The following is a 21,235-nucleotide window of genomic DNA, read 5'->3' as shown; positions in this document are numbered from 1 at the left end:
AACGAGTTGATCAGGAAAAGTTCGACGTTTACACAGATTCTGACTATTGACCAAATTGCATTCCTAACATTGTACAATCACAAATGAAAATTTAAAATAAAAGCACTATATGACGTGGTTAGAAAAAACTCAAGACCACTACCAGTTTTGATAAGCAGTTTATTTAAAGGGTGAAGTAGATCGTGGCAACCGATTGCGCGTTAACGTCAACTAACGTCACAAACTGAAACTTAGTGCAATATCCCTAAGAAAAAGCGTTCAAAACATTTACCGCCAGTTTCCAGTATGTTGAGTATCCGGACCAAAAAATAATTTCTCCAGCAACTTTTCTTTGTTAATTTCATTTGCAGTTACTGTTACTGTAAGCAACCATGTTTACAGTATAGGGTTTAGGAAAATATCCAGCAACGGATTGGTAAGTTCTTTCTATTATTATGCTATCTCTCTGGTGTAATTTGAAAGCATTTTTGGATTTCGACGCACATTTAATAATTTCGTTTTGCCTTGTGGAGCAGCAAGGCCGCATTATACTGGTGAAATAGACTCCAATGAAAAACTTGCCGCAAATCGACAATACCAACGGATTTCCAGGATTGACGATGGCGGTCGTCAAAATTAACGTTTGTAAGAGATGAGATTGAAAGCGAATGGAATCAAAAAAGTTACGGTTTCAAAACTAAGAGTTTCTCAATTGTTTCCTGATGTCGAGCAGAAATTAATGCGTCATCTTTTCATTTCAGAGTATCGATCACTTTCTCACGTCACACCAAGAGGTATAAGTTGGCCGATCGACTGGAAGGAATCGTATTTCCGAGGACAGTGTAATTTTTTGCTTCAAAAGCACTGTTGCGGTGACATCCTTCAGAACATAAAGAACAGTAACGGGACCCATCAATTATACCCATCTCAGACAGCTGAATACCGGGTCCACCCGAAATTGTATCAGTGTACTTTTTGGCCTTGAGTTTATTTGTTAATGTACCGGCGAAACAAACGGTTTAATCATTGATAAATTATTCTATAACGGAACACATTTTATTGATCAGTAGCGAATCAATATAGAGCAGATTACATGGATTTGATTTTATGTATTGACCTTCTTTTATTTTATTTCATATTTAGTTTCTCGACTGAGGAAACTATATTTTGCGAGCTCCTTGGTTTGATAAATCGATGATAAGCGCAGTCTGATCTGCGTCGGCTTTCAGTTGGTTCACCTAAATTGCTCTGTTTGTGATCGGCTGTCGATGTGTCGGAACTTACTTACAGAAAGGATTTCTGCCGGAATGTTAAGCTCTTCGCAGATGTATTCTGTTGTTATTCGTTGTCTAGCTCGAGTGTTTAGTTCAGCGCGATAGTCCTACATATACTGTTAAAATTATTCGCTCTGGTAAAAACGCAACCGGGGCATAAGTGAACCAACCTTCGAAAGTATGGTGGTAATCTTTTAGATCCTGATCTGGTACTGTTCGACGGATCCGATCTCGACCGAGAACCACATACATACATACACACATTCGTGGTAGCTGTTGTAAGAGGTATAATTCCTCATGTGTAATTTTTTATCCGTTCACAATTAACATTTAATTTCGTACAATTAACTTGGGGCGAAACTCGAGGTTCTTTGAAATTAGCTAACTTTTTCTGCTGTTGATTTGTCTGTTTTCCCCCATTTTGTGGTCAAATATAATGATGGAGATGTATTTCTGGAGAAGGCACTTTTTCGGAGCTGCAGTAATAAGTTCACGGGTATGGAATTGCTTTTAGTTATTAGTCTATATGATCGGTAATTTCTAAAAAAATAACTAAACGACTTATAAAAAGCTAACAGGTTGTTGTGCTATAAACTTGTTTTTCCCTGCGTAACCAGGGGTTGCAACGGTGTTGCTAGTTTTATTCATTTTCTAACCAAATGTCATATTTGACATTACCAGTTACCTGAGTTACTGAGGGGTAGTCATATTTGCGATACACTTTTGGAATACAAGTGTCTAGTCGTGTCGTTGGTTGAACCTTACTTGCATGTAACTAGTTTTGACGAAAGTCGTAGTTTTAACGTTCCTTTGACGTATTGTACCAATGAAGGAAGCCTGGAATATCGTGTAAAACGTACTATATACATCTGCCCAGTCGTCACATATGAATGTAGAATATTTGAATCAGAGGCAATCCGAATTTTGACTCGACTTACTGGGTCCATTCCTGTTTCAAACGGCGTAAAATTTAAATCAGAATTGAACTGTTCCAAATCTGTTCCAAAATACAGTGCTCGGAAAATAGAAATTCATCTCAGCATTGCAATTTGTCTGTATCAATCGAAGATGTAAAATAGAACATCGCATGTAGAATACATCAGAATTGTAAATAGACTCAGTTTCGCCTCACCCAAAGCGATTTAAAGCCTAAAAGCCTCTGATTAACTTTACAGTAAATATGACAGATAGATGATTGAGTGAGAGTAATTTCACTTACAAAATACTGCTGAATTTGCATTCTAACTACTATGTGCCTTGAGAAACCTCCGCTATCGTCGAATATACTGGATTAAAACTTCAGTTAAATTAACAATGAAAGTTACAAAGTACGTTTGTAATAAAACATAGATTTAACTTGTTGAATAGGATCTTATTTCTTAAGGTGATTGGAAAAATAGGGGTAAAATTAATCCAACAACGAGTTTTAAATTCGGTAAATCTTAGAGAAATTTTTGATAGGACCTAAGTAACATTGAGAGCCTCTGTTTTTGTTCTATTTATGTTTATAACGCAGCTAATCGATAGAAATATTTCCAGTATATGTTAAACAACGGTTTTGACTAGCATATTTTACAAAGTGTTAAGGTAACGTTGGTTAAGGGCTAAATGTTAGAATTATCGAACTATTAACTAAATTAAATTAAACAAAGAGAACCTCGCATTGATACTTACATTTTGTTGAAATTTTTACGAGAAATAATTAAGCCTAGTCTTCTGTACGACGTATTCTTTTTTCAAACTTATCTGATGCTATAGTATCTGATTCCTGTTTAATTTTGCTTTCAGTTCAACTTTCGAATCAAATTCGTTCCACGGATGAAACCGAAGCAGTACCGAGTACATCGGGATTATCGATTCCATTTTTGCAGGAGGCAAGTATTATTCCAATCGCATATTTGTCCCACTAAATAGATAATTTTTTTAGTTACATGCTGTTCAAATTGAAGACGAGAAAGTATTATTTCTAACGATATCAAGGAATCGGGTGACTGAATTATATGAAATCGAAGATATATTGAAAAACCTAACTGGGTTTCTTATTGTTGGTGTATTGTGGGAATGCGATCTGTTTGATGAACACTACCAAGCTTACGAAGCTGTAAAACGCACGCAACTATATTCTATAATACCTTTAAATGAGTTTGACGGACAGCAGATAATGATACATTATTGTAAGGATAAGCTATATTTTAGAAAGAAATACGATTTTATGATCCATGAAAACGATTTATAGTTACGAGTTTACTGTTATAATTATGTAATAAATATTCACGTTTAATTCACATTTCATCTCATTTCATCATTCATTATCCCAACCGCCCTTGTTTGTGTGGTCTATAAGGTATGAAAGCGAGATTTGTATTGTTTCTTGTGCGAAAAATCTTTTTTAATGCCTTATGCACTACTACTTCCAAAATCACACAGTTCAATATTGAAAGGGGCTCTTAATAGCGCTTATTGATTTACAAATGCTTTGCAACATAAAACTCATGAGAAAATAATATAAATTTAATGGGGACAACATTGAAGTCTTTAAGGAAAGTGATTGATTATCAGGTGAAGGATCCAGCACATTCCGAGTGTAAAACACGTTAAAATCAAGTATTTGGCTATTGAAATGGTTGTTCGCCATAATAGATGAATGTCAAGTGTTTGGCATATGGATTTCTTATGATTTTTTATGGCACAGATTCAAGTGCGAAACACTTGACTATAATGTGTGTATTATTGTATTATTTTCAGTGTACTAGCATACACTTGTACCATTTTTGACATATCTCTAATAAACAGAAACTTTACAAGATATGGTGAAACCAGTCCACATATTGTTTGGATGATAACCACTGAACACGTCGTTAAAGTCTTAAACCATAAGATATTTATTAGGTATGTTCTAGGGGCAGATCACTGATGCATTTTTAAAAATAAGCTAAATTAAATGCATTTCTTTCCATCAAAATAGAAATTCGTAATGTATTTTGCGTTGCGCACAATGTATTTTGCGTTGTGTGTAAGACGTCAAAACCCTACAGAAAACTAGCTCTACATTCAACAAAACATCGAACAAAGTGAATCAGCATAGGACGTAATTAAAACTTTTCTGCTAGGGAGTGCAAAGTTGATTCAAAATGGAAATTAAATGCATTTTTTCTAATTTGATGCAAATTTGTTATACATTTCTAGAGTGATCTGCCCCTAGGATATGTCAGTCGTTCCAACTAGCGATTCAAATTTTTTTCTTTAATTAGACAGCGACTGTGGCTCAACCAGCGAATCACACATTACATGCAATATTTTTAGCGAAAGATGTTACAATCCAATATTATTAGGCATTCAAATGACAAAATTTTACTAAGAGGATCGAAGCACTAAAATTATTCCAAAACCTTAATAAAAAGCACAAACGATATTAATATGGGGCTTTCACAACCCTGATCAACCGGTTCAATCGCTTTGAAAAAATAACATGCTTTCGCCCTTTAAAATTTTCATATGGAAATATCGTCGATATTTTTGACATAACTGATTCGGCTCTTTGTTTTGATTCGGCGGTGTTCAAAATTTGCCCGGAAAGCAATGTGTTTTGATTAAATAACAACCAAAGTAATTATTTTCCTGTTTTCTCCGTAAGTATCTTCCCGTGCCACAACATGAACCAAGCCGAAGTGGCCAAACTGATGTCACAGCTGAAGATTGCCGTCCGTCCCCGGCATCGGAATCTGAAAAATCAAGACGGACCGGAAGGCCGACTCAACAAGCTGCGCAAAACAGTTACTGCACTGGTGAAACACGAACGCATCGAGCTGAACTACCAGCGAGCGGACGAGGCACGGGGCTATGCGGAACGGTTAATCTCCGATGCCATCCGGTATGGGGACTGCCACAAGGCGACAATGGAAATGGCTGACTATTGGCTAGTGGAGAAGCAACTGGTGCACAAGTTGTTCAAAGTGTTGGCCCCGCGCTTCCAGGAGTATACGGTGTCCGCTACGAGGATGTATAAGGCCCCGAAGGAATACCCGGGCTGGTATCGAAAACGGGCGGTGTTGGAATTGCGGGGTAATCCCTATCCACCGCTGGTGCCGAATATGAATCAGAATCGCAATTTGCTGCATAATGTGTTGCTGGATGAGGCGCAGAAAGAATTTCGGAAGGAAAAGTATGCGGAGATTGCGGCGCAGATTGGGGAAAAGGGCAAGGAAGAAAGTGAAGCGATAAAATGATGTACTTGGAGAATATTTTTAGAAATGTAGAGTTATAGCAAGAATTGTATTTGTTATTTAAACCGAAAGCCAAGTTTTTAACCTTTTGCTGTCCAAATCAGTCGATTTGGCGTCTTTTTGTTAAAGTTAAGGAAGTTCCGTTACTAACGGAGATGAGAAATTGCTAATCGAGTGTATAATATAAGTCTTCATCCAAACTAACTTGTGGTGCGCCTGTAATGATTTAGATTTGTAAAACATTGTTTTCCTATATTGTAGGCTTTGTTTTCGCAATGGTCCAATTTCTAAAAAGTAGCGTTAGGCATCAATGTTTTCTTTCTTTTATCCCTCACTGTGAATAATAGAAATGGGTTAGGTCAACGGTTGTGGCGGATTGCATGCTGCTTTCATCATGTGTTTTTACCAAATCAGAAAAAAAAATGTGATGAAATCGATTGTGATTTGCCCAATTCACCAAAGTCATCGTGACAATGAAACACTCAATGACGATAGTGAAATCAAATAGAAATAATGTTCTATCGTATATTTATTTTTCGTGGAGTTAAAGGTTACTTGATTTTATATTATTTACTTTTAAAACATATATGTCCATATTAATTACTACCAATAATCGCAAATCAGCCTCATGCTGATAGGGTATCGCATGGGGCATATGTGCGATTATGGAAAGTATAGCGACTAAGAAATATCCGCAAAAATCCGCGATAGTGTGTATCTATTGCGGTTTGTCTCGCTTCATTAGAACACATACGCGACTGACTTAGTGGATTGGTATGGTCATCTTTGTATTAACCGTTTATTATCTCAAATGCATGCTATGTACTTACAGTATATAACCGGTTGTGATTGTATGCTGGTGCTATAGATTCTTATTTTTCAAAATAATGCTTGCAAAGAAACACATCTAGTTCCAGTCAGATCTTGCTACAGTGCGGTTGATTTTTGGTGTTTTGCCTAAATCATTAGTAGCAGTTGTATCTAGTATTTCATTAATCTAATCAAGAAGACTTAATAGAAGAAAAGAAGCGAAAAAATGATCCTGCTGTTACTGCTTGCCTTATTTTTAATCTCGCTTACCTGGCTCATTACGACGGTGTTTACCAATATCCGATTGGCACGCGAACTTCAGCGTAAGTTACCCAACTTTCGAAGCACTCCCGCCCTGCCGATACTGGGCAGCACAGTGCTGTTCCGGTCGGATACTACACCTGCCGGACTGTTTGAAACCTTCACCGGGTTTCATCGACGCTTCGGCAATGATTTGATCGCTCAAAGTTTTCTCAATCAACCTAGCCTGCAGGTCACCAGTGCAACGGTGGTGGAGCAAATAATTCATGCGAAAACGATAAGAAAATCCATTATCTACGAGTTCATGAAGCCATGGTTGAACGAGGGGCTGATTACGGCGTTGGGCAAAAAGTGGGCTCAGCGTAGGAAAGTTATCACGCCAGCGTTTCACTTTAAGATTCTGGAGGAATTTCTGGGTATATTCAACGAGCGATCCGAGGTGTTCGTCACCAAGTTGCAGACGCATCTGGGAAAGGGTGATTTCAATATCTACGACAATGTCACTCTCTGTACACTGGATATCATTTCGGAATCTGCTATGGGAGTGAAGATAAATGCACAGAACAACCCAGATTCATCCTACGTAAAAGCTGTTAAAGAGTATGTGGGGCGACATTAAATTTTAATTTATGAAAGTGATCACATAAAAATATTTTCAGGATGTCCAAAATCATATTCATGCGGTTATTCAGCATGCTACGAGAGTACAGCATCTTCTTTCACGCATCGAAAGCAGCAAAACGTCAACAGGCTGCGCTTTCCGTGCTGCACGGGTTCACTGACTCGGTCATTCGAGAGCGCAAATCTCAGCTCGAGGACGATCAATCGCAAAAGTTAGCACAGCAAAAGTTGGATGAAACCGACATCTACGGGAAACGTAAGATGACACTTCTGGAACTGTTGCTAAACGTAACTATTGAGGGTCATCCGTTGAGCGATACGGATATTCGTGAGGAGGTCGATACGTTCATGTTTGCCGGTCACGATACTACGACATCCTGCATCAGTTTCTGTGCATACCATATCGCTCGGAATCCAGCGGTTCAGGATCGTTTAGTTTCCGAGATGGAACAGATAATCGGGAAGGACTTCAGAATGGCAGAGTTGACGTACAGCACCCTACAGGAGTTGAAGTATTTGGATATGACCATCAAAGAGGTACTTCGGATTCATCCGTCGGTTCCGGTTATCGGTAGGAAATCGGCAAGCGATATGATCATCGACGGTCAGACCATTCCCGCTGGTGTTGATATTGCCATCCTGATCTATGCAATGCACAACAACCCGGAGGTATTTCCTGATCCTGACAGGTTCGATCCGGAACGGTTCAACGAAGAAAATAGCAGCAAGCGGCATCCGTACAGCTATATTCCGTTCAGTGCCGGTGCAAGAAACTGTATCGGGCAAAAGTATGCCATGTTGGAGGTGAAGGCTACTTTGGTGAAACTGTTGGGATGCTATCGACTGTTGCCGTGCGATCCGCAGAACGAGGTTCGCGTTATGTCCGACATGACGCTACGTCCGGTCGATGGGATTTTTGTTAAAATTGAAGCGCGGTGAGCGCTAAGCTTTCTCACGGAGTGAGCTGAAAATTTTGTTTACATTTGTTTTTATATAATTGTAATTTTATGGTTTACATCATATACACTTTGTATCAGACTAAGAAATTGATTATTTGGAATTACCAAAAACTAAACATCTCTAGGACCAGATAACCTTTAATTTAGTTTTCTGCTTAGCATTCAGTCTAAGCCTGTCACGTCCTTTGCTATATTATCATAGAATCGGTCTAGTTAACTCGGTTCTAGCATAATGCGTCTTACCCCAATTTTTCCGGGTCTAGTGAGATGATTTTTACTTTTATAATACTGAATTTCAAACGAGTTCTCCCGATTTTTATGCTGGCTGCTCCTGCAGCGTCTCTTGACCAAAGAGGAGAGCTATGCTCCTTTGTTGCAAATTCTCTAGCGACTATTATAGACTAATAGTATCGAATAGCCAGATTTATTGCGACCCACTAAGAATTTTGAAAGACACCGCAATGTGCTTACTGCTCTGGAGGAAATCAATGCTCGTTCGGCTTGTTCTCAACAGCGAGAGTGGCTGGTGCTTTAAGATTCTCGTGCTCGATTGGAATGACACTGACAGATAAATGGTAAACAAACGATATAGGGATAGCGAGTCTTTATCCAGGGGGATTTAGCGGCTTTGAACAAAAGATAAACACGCGTGTTATTGCCTATCCTATGAATTTTAAGACTCTAGCGCGTGAAATTTTTGACAGCTAGTTTTCCTCGCTCACTAATACTCATGCAGAATTTTGACAACATATGTTGAAACTATGGCCCTTAAAATCCCGTACCGCAATCAGCAACCAACAACCAAGCAATCCTTCCGCTTTCACTTTTTTGGTGATCAACATTTTCTGCTTTGCTGATATTAGCTGTATTAAATCATTTCAGTTGACAACGTAGCATAAAGAGAGTCATTGTCACGCAAAAGATCGTCCTGAGAATAGCTGATTCTATTTAAACTCAACTCCCGGATGCGAATCCGGGGGTTGTAAATCCTCCGTTGCTTCAAACCGTGTTTACCGAGGCTGGAAACGGTTTTGCAATAACATAATATCACATCTTATCTTAGCCTTTCGTTATAAAATTTTGAAAAATATCTACCTAATCTAGCAGCAGCCAAAGAGAATAGTGAAAGAGACGAAGAGTGAAAATCAGTCAAAACGGCAACACTCCCTTTATGATGATTTCAACGGGCCCATATTATTGGCTCGAATCAAAACTCGTCGAAATGTCAATTGACGATAGGTTCATCCGAAGTGTTCATTTGTGTTTACATTTTGCTAGCGTTGCCAATTTTATTTTGTGTCCACCACCCAATGTGGCTACGCCACATCGCTTTTGAGCGTGCTGTCCGACTTCGCTACCGCTCAGTCGGACTTAAACTAGGGATAGCCCCTATGTTTGAGTAAGCCGGGCAAACGAGTGGATCACAGGTTCGCTTGCTTCCGACGGCGTGTCGGTGGCCACCTCGCCCGGCGGATCCTCAGCGGCTTTGCGCCGCTTCGGTTCCTAGGCCTCGGTTATGCGGCTAAGCCGCATCGAAATGGTACCCCTTAAACATTCTAATTTGAATCGGTTGTGTCACCGGAGCCGGAATACGAATTAGAACCAGCCAGCATTCCGGCTGAGTTAAACTGGGAAGTTTAGTAAAATTTGATCTGGAAATAAAAATCTTCTGGCAACGCTCCAGCACCCCGTTGAATTCTAACGATTTCACCACCTGGGCGCCAGGTTGACGGTATGAAATGAACTTTGTTTACTTTCGACAAGTTTTGATTCGAGCCAACAACATCCAGCCCTTTTGGCTGAAGAGAAAAAATAACAATTACTACAATGTGGATTCATTCTTTTGACATTTTCAACTCATTCTACAGTAAATCTGTAAGTATTGCGCATTTTGCACCTAACAAGACTCCTGCGTGGAAAATATTTGCACAGTGCATTCCCCTCACTACACGTATACATATGCCTTCTGTATTCTCGTACTCTATCTGACAGTTCGTTTTGTTTTGTGGTTGCAATTTGCTGCTGCCAAAGAGAATAGGGAAAGAGACGAATAGTGTGAAGCCAAAAATACCTTATTGAGCAGACCAATCGTGCAATGTAAATAAACATTACTCATGCCTGAGTTGGAGGAGATAAGTATTGAACTTCTATCAAAAAAGAAATTTGAATTTTCGTCAGAATTTAGTTCAATCGTGATTGTAAGGTGCATTCTAGAGTATATGTATGAGTAAAAATAAGCTTTAGAATTATTTCATCTCTTTGTTTCGAAATGCACATCGTTTGATAAACAAATCCATCGATCGACATACGGTTTGTTTTCAAAATATAATAGGAGTCATTTAAAGTGCTGCCTGTAGAAGCGGTTGCCAAAATTCTAGTGTTGAAATCGGGCTGGATGTTGTTGGCTCGAATCAAAACTTGTCGAAAGTAAACAAAGTTCATTTCATATCGTCAACCTGGCGCCCAGGTGGTGAAATCAACGGGGTGCTGGAGCGTTGCCAAAACAATTTTATTTCCAGATTAAATTTTATTAAACTTCCCAGTTTAACTCAGCCGAAATGCTGGCTGGATCTAATTCGTATTCCGGCTCCGGTGACACAACCGATTCAAGTTAGAATGTTTAAGGGGTACCATTTCGATGCGGCTTAGCCGCATAACCGAGGCCCGGGCGAGGTGGCCACCGACCCGCCGTAGGAAGCAAGCGAACCTGTGATCCACTCGATTGCCCGGCTTACTCAAACATAGGGGCTATCCCTAGTTTAAGTCCGACTGAGCGGTAGCGAAGTCGGACAGCACGCGCAAAAGCGATGTGGCGTAGCCACATTGGGTGCTGGACACAAAATAAAATTGGCAACGCTAGCAAAAGGTAAACACAAATGAACACTCCGGATGAACCTATCGTCAATTGACATTTCGACGAGTTTTGATTCGAGCCAATAATATGGGCCCGCCAAAAGTGGATATAGATCAAGGTGCTCATTCAATTTCAACAGTATGTCCTGTGAACTGTTTGTATTTAGTGTCTTACTGGGGCCAGCTTCGTGCTATAATTAGGCGGAAATGTTTTGGTAACACTGTTGTGGATCAGTTTGTTTATTTTCGTGCTCGTATTTTGGGTCGTTTTTGGTGTGTATTCAGTGTTTGTTGCAATTAGAACAGAATTTGTGCCTTTGATTATGCCCCAGTTTACATTAGTGCTGGTTGCCATCTGCTGGTGCCAGCATGCTGGCAACCAGTACGCTACCAGCATAATGTAAACGCTTGCCAGCATGCTGCAGCTGGCACCAGCAGATGGCAACCAGCAGTAGGGTGGCCAGATAGAATTCTCTAATATCGGTAGGGTCACTAAAAGTTTATCGGTAGGCCGGGTTGTTGTCCCAAAAACATAGTGTTGACATCGTTGACATCCCGGATAGAATTTTACAATAGCATTTACCCTACATACAATCACAAAACAATAAATATTATAGTTATTACTGTTTCAACGTTGTTCGATGCTAAGTTCTCAAAGTAGATTTACAATAAAATTGCATGTAACAATAAATTTCACTGTTCAGCCACAAACTGATACAGTGCATTCACATTAAATTTTACTGTTTTCGAGAAAAAAATGCATGGAGAAAAAATGATTTTTTTAATGTTAAGATACATAACCACCCCCTTTTCACTGTAAAAGTATTTTACATTGAAATTTACTGTAAAAACGTTAAAGTTTATTGTTTTTGTATTGTAGCATAACACTAAAACTTACTGTAAATTATTGTAAAATTACTGTACTGTTACAGTGAAAATCATGGTTTTGTTACTGTACAATTCTATTCGGGATAGAATTGTAAAATATTGAAAACACACAAATCCAACCCAAAAAAGGAAACTTGAGTAGGATGTGTCTAAAATCAATAAAAATCGGTAGTTTTCGGTAGGTATAACAAAATATCGGTAGTTTTGCCTGGGTCGTCTGTGAATCGGTAGGGAAGACCAAAATCGGTAGGACTACCGATAAATCGGTAGGACTACCGATAAATCGGTAGGTCTGGCCACCCTGACCAGCACTAATGTCAACGCTACATAAGTGACAGCTATTCTTAAGGCTGTGAACCATTTGGTGAAATTTTTAACTTTTAGTTAAAATCTGACACTTCGAAAGTTATTTGCAAAATAACCCTACTCTGGAGCATGGTTAAAATTGACAGAGCGATAGTTAAATTTGACAGCTCGATGGTTAAAATGTTGCCCATGATGCAGAATAAAAAGGTGGAAACATTTTCTGTACCTAATTGAGGTTGTCAATATTTTTCAATACAAAATTAAGGGATAAAGATGGAAACGATAACGTGTTGTGTTAAGATTTGTTTGGGTTATTTCATGATGTGGATGTTTACTTTTCGAGGCTATGACTGTCATACTTAATGTAATAAGAAAAAAACTAATTTTCAAAATATCGACAAATGTTCACACCTCTACCATCTTGTGGTTATCACAGCTGTCAATTCTAAATAACTATCCATATGTCAACTTTTGAAATGGTTCGCTCTCTCGGTTAAATTTTTCCATTCAAGAGAAAATAGCTTTCGAACTGTCAAATTTTAACTAAAGGTTAAAAAAATCGCCAAATGGTTCACAGCCTAAATTGACTATCAATTCAATTAGTCGTGCGGTGACAATCAGTGATGTCACAAGTACAGATTTATCTAGAAAGGTACAATTTTTTAAGTATATTTGGTACAGATTCTGTACGGTACAGATTACAGATTTTTGTAAAAAAGTACAGATTTGTTTTTAACGTGCAATTGAGCAGTGTAAAATAATTCTAGAGAAAATTTAGAATAGGACGTAAGTAACAATGAGAGATTCTCTTTGGGGTCTTTCTCTTCTGTTCATTACTAGGCCATTTCAATATTTACTACTCTACTCTTTGCATAATATTCTAGTACAAACCGTCGGCTTTCGATATGTACTGGAAAATTAGTGCAAAGTGTTGTAATGACGTCGTAATAAACGAAAGAGAAAGTAAACAAAGAGAGGCTCTCAATGTTACTTACGTTCTATTGAAAATTTTCTCTAGAATTGAACACTGGAAACCCTAAGAGAAGAGACAAGAACAGGCTTCTTGCTCTTCTTAATTTTATCTACCAGGCCCTGTCGTAATTTCAAAGACAACAAGCATTCATCGTTGCCAGATTCCATTTGCCTGTTTTTCACAATTGCAGAAAATAATTGTACCTCAAATATCGATCCTCTGCCAAGAATTCACAATAATAGCTGCATTTAAAAATTAAATTTTATGTTTATTCGTGTCTTTCTTAACAACACACGTAGTTATATCGTCATTCAGGGTATTTATTCAATTTGCATGAAATGTTCATGTGTATAAAAAGTAGCCAAAATAAATTCAGCAGTACTGTTTTTCATTCCGGTGTAAAATTTTATGAACGCTCTTGACTGTCAAAACGGCCAATCAGAAGCTGGTTCAATATTGAGGTTAGGACTGGATCAAATTGGCTACGCGATTGTCTTCTCTTCTCTTATGGCGATTTCGCTTGAACCTGAAACTGAGTCAGGTTCTAACCCCAACTGCTGTCAGTTCATACATTTTGACAGCAGTTGGGGTTAGGAACTGACTCAGTTTCGCTTCAAACGAAAACCACATTAGTGGAAACCGGCAAATATTGAGTTAGGCTGCTGATAAAATGGCGGCGAGAAGCTGAGCTAGGGCTGTCGAAATTATGATGCAAGATATGAGGAATTTGCTTGCAGCAATTCAAATGGTGCTTGTCAGAGTAAAAGCTCGACTTCCATTCAGACATTATCCCTTTGATTTGCTACAAGAAGTTTTCTTGCATCTTAATGTCATTTTCAGCTCGCCGGCCCGAATTAAAATTGTATGCACATTAAATATTTTTTTTCAAATTACTTTGTTATTAGGCAATCCATTAGACGTTTGTTTGACAATTCATCGGTGGGTTCTGTCAACAAGTCTACTCCTGCGAACAGAAAAACTCGTCCGACAAACATCTTTCGTTAGTCCGATTCATTTGATGTTAGATCAAATCAACGATATTGTCGGACGTCGCACCCCTCGGAGTAACGTCAGAATAAGTAAACAAGAAATAATCAGCTGATCAGAAACGTCTCATGGATTGCCTAATTCAATATTAATTCGTCAAAAGGGCAAAAGTGTTTTTTGTAAACAAACTTGTTTCGCTCATTAGTTTGTTGCAGAGTGGAATTTCATGAAAAATATGCGTTAATGTAAATTTTTACCCTTCGTAGAAGTAATTTCAATTGTTTCCTGCTTTGAAATTATAGTAAATTAAGAGAAATCATCAAAATAAAATTTTGTTTACAAATCTTATTCGCCCTTTTGCAAATTTAATATGAAATTGTTTTGGTACAGATTCCAGTACAGATTTTTCTATATAAAAGTACAGTTGTGATTCGTTGGTTGGGCCTCAGCCTATGCCCAACTAACGAATTTAATTCGCTAGTTGAACCGACTGATAAATGTCAAAAACTCTTCAAAGAAGACATTAGTCAAGACGGATAAAGGTGTGCACATTTTTTTCTGTGTGTGAGTGCGATTGTCATTTTTCATTGATGAAGCCGAAAAAACAAGAGGATATGAAGAAGAAAAGCACAAACAAGTGACGTAGTGGGTCTTTCTGTTGCCATAAGTTTTGTTTCGGTTCGGTCAACGTTAATTTTATCGGTTTTTTCGAGGTTAAAGGTGTTTCTAAGTGTTCTAATCGGTAGATCCGAGGTGAAGCTCGGCCTTTTCTCACTTTTCATCGTGCGCCAAAGAATCAGGATGCTCGTTCGGATGTTTATGTTCACTTCAAGGGCCCCGGCCGCCATGCTTAATTTTGCAAATACACTCAAAAGTGTCAAATGTTCCCACCTTTCTCTCATCTTGGACAATAGTAGTGTAAAAGATTGTTAGATAGATTCTCAAAGTCAATTTGACATGAGATTTTGACGTTCAGATGCTTTTTAGTTGGACAACGGTCCAACTAGCGGAGGTCCAACTGAAGAGCGGTCCACTTAATGTGTCCAACCAGCGAATCGCGACTGTACAGATAAAAAAGATTTCTCAACTCCCGGTACAGATTTAATTGTGGCAACACTGGTGACAATTGCCGAACAATTTGTCCACAGTCGGTTCCCTTTCAGAAATCCGCTCAATGCGTTAGGCCATGTCCAGGAATGTTTCAGTTATAGATGCATAATTTTGACAGTTCTATAATATAAAACTGAAAATTTTAAAACTAGAACTTGCTGTCCCCAGCAGCAGTTTTAGCGGGTGTTCTATTGAGTTTAAAACACAGACTAACAGACATAACACTATGAGGGAATTCCCTTAAAAAACATCGATCCGACAATTTTCCTAGAACACTACCTCCACCTTTTATTCACAGTCCCAATCACTCATATACTGGTGGGTTACCCCTCAGGTTTGCGAACATTTTTTCACTAGTGGTCTATCCCCCATATGCTTGTTCATATGTCAGTGGCGCCATAATTTCAAATGTGGCCACAGTCCCAACTACAAATATATTTAACATGACCGTTAAAGCGGGCGAAGCTTTGTTTTTGAGTGTTATGTCTGTTAGTCTGTGTTTAAAATTCATGTCCCGCCATGCCTTCAGCGTTACTGCATTCAAATTTATTTTTCCCCAGTCTATCGGGTGTAAGTGTCTGTGCTGAGTACTCTTCATGTATTTAAAACACAGTTCTAAACGTGTTTTAAAATCAGCACCAAATAGAACGGCATCGTATAACAGTTTTAAATTATAAAACAAAACAGTTCGAAATTATAAAACAAAACGCTCTGCTGCAGATGTGAATGTTTCAGTTTCAGTTCTACTTTGAAACTCCTATACAAAATAAAACGCTCCTGAACATGTCCTTAGTGCTTTTGTGCGTTAGTTGGACGCATGCCATAAGTAACCGTGACGCTTCGAAACTGCTTGCGATGCTCGAATTGATGATTCGAGCATAGATTCGAGCATCTCAAGCAGATTCGGACAATATTATAGCGCCTTTTCATTTTGCTTTCTTTTTTCTTTTCATAACAGAAGTGTGTCAACAAGAAAGCGGATTGTGTCGCATAATTTGTAGAGAAATCAACGTTGTTGTAAAAATCCCATCCAAAACATTTCGCGTTGTCGTTCAGGTTGATGGAAAATATCAAGTTTTAGAGTACAGTGGAATTACATATGGGGTTTTGGATTGATTGACACCGGTCTAGTGGAGTGCACTGGTTTTGCACTTTCTAGCAGAAGTGTCAATGGAACATACCCAGTTTTCTGCACTTCTGCTAGAAAGTGCAAAAACGGTGCAGTTTCAGTGAACTCCACTACACCGGTGTCAATCAATCGAAAATCCTAATAGAAAACGGCTGAGCTTCAACAATCTGACAGGTGGTTGGTCTTCAACGCGGACAACATATGTAATTATTTTTACAGCTGCCTTGTGCAGAATCGGTACAACGTTCGAAAAAGGATTAAAATTGCACGTTGCCAAGAAACAAAATTCCGTTTATGAATGCTGCTGGAATCCGCTGTACACCGGAACACCCGAAATGGAATAAAGATTAAATAGGTCGTATTTGATGTCTTTAAATTCGCAGAGCGTTTCGTCACCGCGAAAGCCTCACTTCGCTGTGAATCGAGCGACTTTTACTAAAAGGTATGTAACTAATCAACTATTCCACTATACTTTATTCGAGATTCTCAGCATTGGCTATTTGCATGTATTGTCGGGCATGTACAATTTCATCTTACTCATGTTAGAATAAGTTATAATGGTTTATTGTAGATTTGAAGAACTGAAACTCCAAACTTGTTCTGAATCCGACTCGCAGTAAAAAAGTTTGTAGGATTCAAAAAAGTTTAAGCGTGATTAAAAAGTTTAACGCGATTTCGTGAAATTCAGGATTGACAGTTCTGATGAATGTACACGCTCGTAAAAAGTTACTCAAAAATGAGTTTAATCCCACCCATTTCCAGATAAAGTGGAACAACCCTTAAATTGAGTAATTCCGGAGTTACTCAAATTTGAGTAAGCCAGCCTGAACCAAAAACTGAGTAATTATTACTCGGTTTTTGAGTACAATATTATCTACACTAAACCCAAAAGTGCTTCACTAGTACTCAGATTTTGAGTTCAACATTGCTCAAATTTTGAGTTCAGTACAAATTTAACAAAACCAAAAATTAAGTAATTATTACGCAGACTTTGAGTTGAACATTACTCAAATTTTGGGTTCAGTAGAACTTCAACAAAACCAAAAATTGATCGATTTTTACTCATATTATGAGCAGAAGCTTACCCAATTTTTGAGTAGACAACAAAGCCAGTTGTAATTCCTCAGTTTTTGGGTAGAATATTACCCAATTTATGAGTGCAATATTTCATTAAAACCCAGTAAAGTTCAGCCGGAAATGAGCCGGAATTCCAGCTGTTTCCAGTCAGTATTCCGGCTCCAGTGACACAACCGATTCTAGTTAGAATAGGTTGTGTCACTGGAGCCGGAGTACTGACTGGAGCCAGCCGGAATTCCGGCTCATTTCTGACTGAACTTTACTGAGAAACATCCGGATTATGACTTGCAATTCTGAATGGTTTCTGTAAGAAGAAATGCAACAACCGATTCCTATTTAAATTGGTTCATGATCGATTAGGCAATCCATTAGACGTTTGTTTGACAATTCAGCGGTGGGTTCTGTCAACAGAACTACTCCTGCGAACAGAAAAACTCGTCGGACAAACATCTTTCGTTAGTCCGCTTCGTTTGATGTTGGATCGAATCAGCGATATTGTTGGACGTCGCACCCCTCGGAGTAACGTCAGAAGAAGTAAACAAGGAATAATCAGCTGATCAGAAACGTCTCATGGATTGCCTAATTGTTGCATTTGAACTGGAACTAAACCGGTTTACATCCAGTGAAGAAATTGGCCGTCAAAATTTTGTTTTGGATACAACACAATGCAGTCTTTCTTTTCTTATGGAATATTTTTACAATAATAATTAAAGAAACTTCTGTTTATTAAATTTTATGGTTTTTAGTAAGTATTGTATAAAAAAGTTGTCCTTTTATTTGTTGTCAATACGTGCGCGGGAAACTTCAATAAAAGTTTGGACGAGTCTATTCACAGTTGTCCTCTGACTGTGCGGAATTATATTATATATGGCACATGCCAGAAAGTCCCAAAACATTCTAAAATTAGGTGGCACCTCCACTCCGAGAACTGCGTGGCATTTGAATAAAATTTCCACTGCATGAATAGAATTGTTAGTCTCGAATATAACTTTTTTCTCACAAATGACGGCATAATTTCCTCTTTTCATCGGGCTTGCTACGCACACCATGTGTAGTTTGGAATCAGTTGCGGGGGATGCCACGTATGTATCTAAGCACTCCTAATGATGATATAAAATCATTACATCTAACCTTATGTATATTATATTGCATTTACCCCAATCCAACGAATTAAAATTGAAGCCGAATGTTCTTCGCCTACAGTTGGACAGCCTACCAGCGTTCTTTTTTGTCCGCGAATTGGCATATGAGAAATTATTCTCAAGCATCCTCGAATGTGATCTGTGAATAGTTTTACAAATTTAAAATTTTATGACAGACCTTTGGGCTAAATTAAAAAAAATTATATCTCACCATCTTCTACTCTAGAGAATCTGGACGGTGAATAAGATAGACACTGAGAGAAGACATCCTCGATTTTGAGACCTTCTGTTCTGTTAGGATACAATCTCTCAAACATTTGACGAATCTAGAAAAAGTGATATGATATAAATATTCATATGTTCCGTGAATACCATAAAGTGAAATAGTAAATAATAAAAAATAAACATGTTACCACCAATCCTTCATATGAACACAGGTGTGGAAACATATCCAAGATATCATTAACGGGTTTCTTTTCTTTTAATAACAGTTTGAGGACTGGAAAGCATCGGTCCATTTCATCACAAATATGTTCTGCTACTGATGCCGATGCAAGCATTACTCGGAGCAATTGAGACCGCTCTACAAGTTCAGTTGAAACGGACTCTTCTACAGGCATAGTTCCTCGATTATATTTATGTTTTTCTGCAGGTAGCTGTTTGATGACATTCCGGATGCGATGAAATATCATGCCAGTATGAGCACCCTTTTCCTTGCCTCCGTTGCGCCAAAAGAAAAATGACTAGCATGAAAATAATTATAATTATATTAGAGAAATTAAATAAGCATAGAATAACAAACCTCATCAGGAGCAGTTGGTGTGACTCGCGTATTACTAAGTTGTGGAAATAATTTTACGATTTGAACAGCTGCCGCATGCTGTTGATCAACAGAAGGATACCTGCGCATTTAGAGATCATTGGTTCGTTACTCCGAAAAAGACCAAAAAGATTCCGTGAAAGATTAAGTTCTAAATTTCTTAAAAAAAATCTAAATGGTGAAAGTATGAACGGTATTTGATTCGTAATTCTTTGCATGCTGGGACACATCTATTATTTTCTGAAGAAAATCGATCAGTTTATTACTGTTTTAAAAGTCTGTAAATGTCTGGACCAGGCATACGCAGAACTTTTTTTTAATCACCGATATCATACTTTTTGATCTGCCTCTCGTTTCTTCTGCTGCAAATTTTGTGCATTGGACGTATTCGGTCTATCCACTCATTGAATATTTACTAGAAGTATATGCTAGAAAATGCATGAAAATTCTCGACAAACATATGATTACGGCCTAAAAGCCAACTGTCAAAATCCACTTTGAATGGAAATTCCGGACAAACCGTTACACGCCAATCACAGATGTTGGTAGTAAACGAAAGAGAAAAGTTTTCTCTTTCATAAACTGTTGTGAGCTGTGTTCGACTAGTAACGGTTTGTCTGGAATTTCCATTCAAAGTGGATTTTGACGGTTGGCTTTTAGGCCGTAATCATATGTTCGTCGAGAATTACAGCAAAAGAGACGGGAATGAAAGTATGCTAATTCTGCATATTTTTGTTTCTCAGTGCAGCAAATCTGTCCACAGTCTGTAAATCTGGCATCGCTGTTGCTCGATTCAACGACATTGCGGCTTAGTTAGACCCTTTGGTCGATTTACGATTGAACTGTATATGTAAACAAATAAACACGCTCGCTATAAACAGAAATTGTATTATACCTTTAAATTCTGTTGGTTTAAATGTTTAAGTTATTATAATTCGTCGTCGTCGGTCGTCTTTATAATTTTGTGCCGGAACATGACGAATTACGCTTTCTAAGTACCACCGTCAAAGACGCATGTACGTTCTTATGCCGAAGTTTATAAATCGAACCAGATTGAAGATGTGAAAAGAATGGTCAATATTGAAATCAGGATGCGAAGAACTGATAACTATGTGGTTTCCTCTAGCAGTTTGTACTGTGTTTCATACATTTCTTTACATTTATAATCAGAAGTGAAGTTGTTTGGCCGTGCTTCATTACTATGCATACTTCATAGTTTCATAGGCTCAATGAAGTAATAATGCATGATACTGATTGACTACGATGTTTTTTGAAATAGAAGCTTCACAACGAAAGGCATTGCTTTTCTCTGCTCATAGACAGTGTTAGATCACCTGCATATTTGCTCGAAGGACTACTAAGGGCCGATTTCTTCATTCTCGCTTAACGTCTTAACCAGGTTTAAACGTACCGGTGAACCCGGTTTAAAATTTAAGCGAGGATAAAGAAATTGGCCGTAAGCCCTATAAATATGTATAGGCATTGCGCATTTCGCCGCAAGGTTGCTCTAGCGGAGAGACTCGTGCGGTTCAATGTAAACAATTCATTCTATCACACTTTAAGGAGTGTTTATAGTTTGATGCACTAGTAGAGTAACAAATAAAACTTTCTACTTGCCTTTGACCGTCCATTATTTGAGTCTCCATTTGCTTGCATGCGACTCGTGTAAGATGATTTAAACCGTCCTTATCTGGTACGATCCCTTGATCCAAAATTGGATACAAAATTTTCATTCGGAATTTTGCGTCATCTTCGAATGTCGAACGGTTAATCTGAAAACGTTAAATATGTATAGTACGACAAGCGCTTACAGTAATTATAGT

The 21,235-nt window shown here is 38.2% G+C and overlaps 4 protein-coding genes across 10 annotated transcripts in view; 2 read left to right on the top strand and 2 right to left on the bottom strand.

Annotated features, from left to right (window-relative positions):
- LOC131684722 (mucin-5AC) overlaps positions 1 to 21,235 on the bottom strand; it is a 768,934-nt gene that overhangs the window by 256,633 nt on the left and 491,066 nt on the right. The gene's annotated exons all lie outside the window — the stretch shown is intronic.
- Positions 4,783 to 5,523, top strand: LOC131684728 (large ribosomal subunit protein bL17m-like). Its single transcript, XM_058967847.1, has one exon. The coding sequence runs from the start codon at positions 4,907 to 4,909 to the stop codon at positions 5,477 to 5,479; it is 573 nt and encodes a 190-aa protein (XP_058823830.1). The 5' UTR covers positions 4,783 to 4,906; the 3' UTR covers positions 5,480 to 5,523.
- On the top strand, positions 6,395 to 8,211 carry LOC131684725 (cytochrome P450 4d2-like). Its single transcript, XM_058967844.1, has 2 exons — positions 6,395 to 7,147; positions 7,207 to 8,211. The coding sequence occupies exons 1-2, from the start codon at positions 6,513 to 6,515 to the stop codon at positions 8,105 to 8,107; spliced, it is 1,536 nt and encodes a 511-aa protein (XP_058823827.1). The 5' UTR covers positions 6,395 to 6,512; the 3' UTR covers positions 8,108 to 8,211.
- LOC131684727 (uncharacterized) lies at positions 18,178 to 19,370 on the bottom strand. Its single transcript, XM_058967846.1, has 4 exons — positions 19,006 to 19,370; positions 18,804 to 18,918; positions 18,607 to 18,731; positions 18,178 to 18,550 (listed from the first exon to the last, which is right to left on the bottom strand). The coding sequence occupies exons 1-4, from the start codon at positions 19,282 to 19,284 to the stop codon at positions 18,224 to 18,226; spliced, it is 846 nt and encodes a 281-aa protein (XP_058823829.1). The 5' UTR covers positions 19,285 to 19,370; the 3' UTR covers positions 18,178 to 18,223.

This window comes from Topomyia yanbarensis, chromosome 2 (genome assembly GCF_030247195.1).
Source record: "Topomyia yanbarensis strain Yona2022 chromosome 2, ASM3024719v1, whole genome shotgun sequence".
NCBI classification, from domain to species: Eukaryota; Metazoa; Arthropoda; class Insecta; order Diptera; family Culicidae; genus Topomyia; species Topomyia yanbarensis.
The sequence above is the reverse complement of the archived record's forward strand: the minus strand, read 5'-3'. Positions and strand labels throughout refer to the sequence as shown.

Bases quoted from the DNA above. Each gene is read 5' to 3' on its own strand.
- LOC131684725 (XM_058967844.1), top strand. From the start codon at position 6,513: ATGATCCTGCTGTTACTGCTTGCCTTATTTTTAATCTCGCTTACCTGG. The intron at 7,148-7,206 runs GTATGTGGGGCG...AAATATTTTCAG, and splicing joins TACGTAAAAGCTGTTAAAGA to GATGTCCAAAATCATATTCA.
- LOC131684727 (XM_058967846.1), bottom strand. From the start codon at position 19,284: ATGATATTTCATCGCATCCGGAATGTCATCAAACAGCTACCTGCAGAA. The intron at 18,919-19,005 runs GTAACATGTTTA...CACTTTTTCTAG, and splicing joins GTTCATATGAAGGATTGGTG to ATTCGTCAAATGTTTGAGAG. The intron at 18,551-18,606 runs GTAAATGCAATA...TATCATCATTAG, and splicing joins TTTTAATTCGTTGGATTGGG to GAGTGCTTAGATACATACGT.
- LOC131684728 (XM_058967847.1), top strand. From the start codon at position 4,907: ATGAACCAAGCCGAAGTGGCCAAACTGATGTCACAGCTGAAGATTGCC.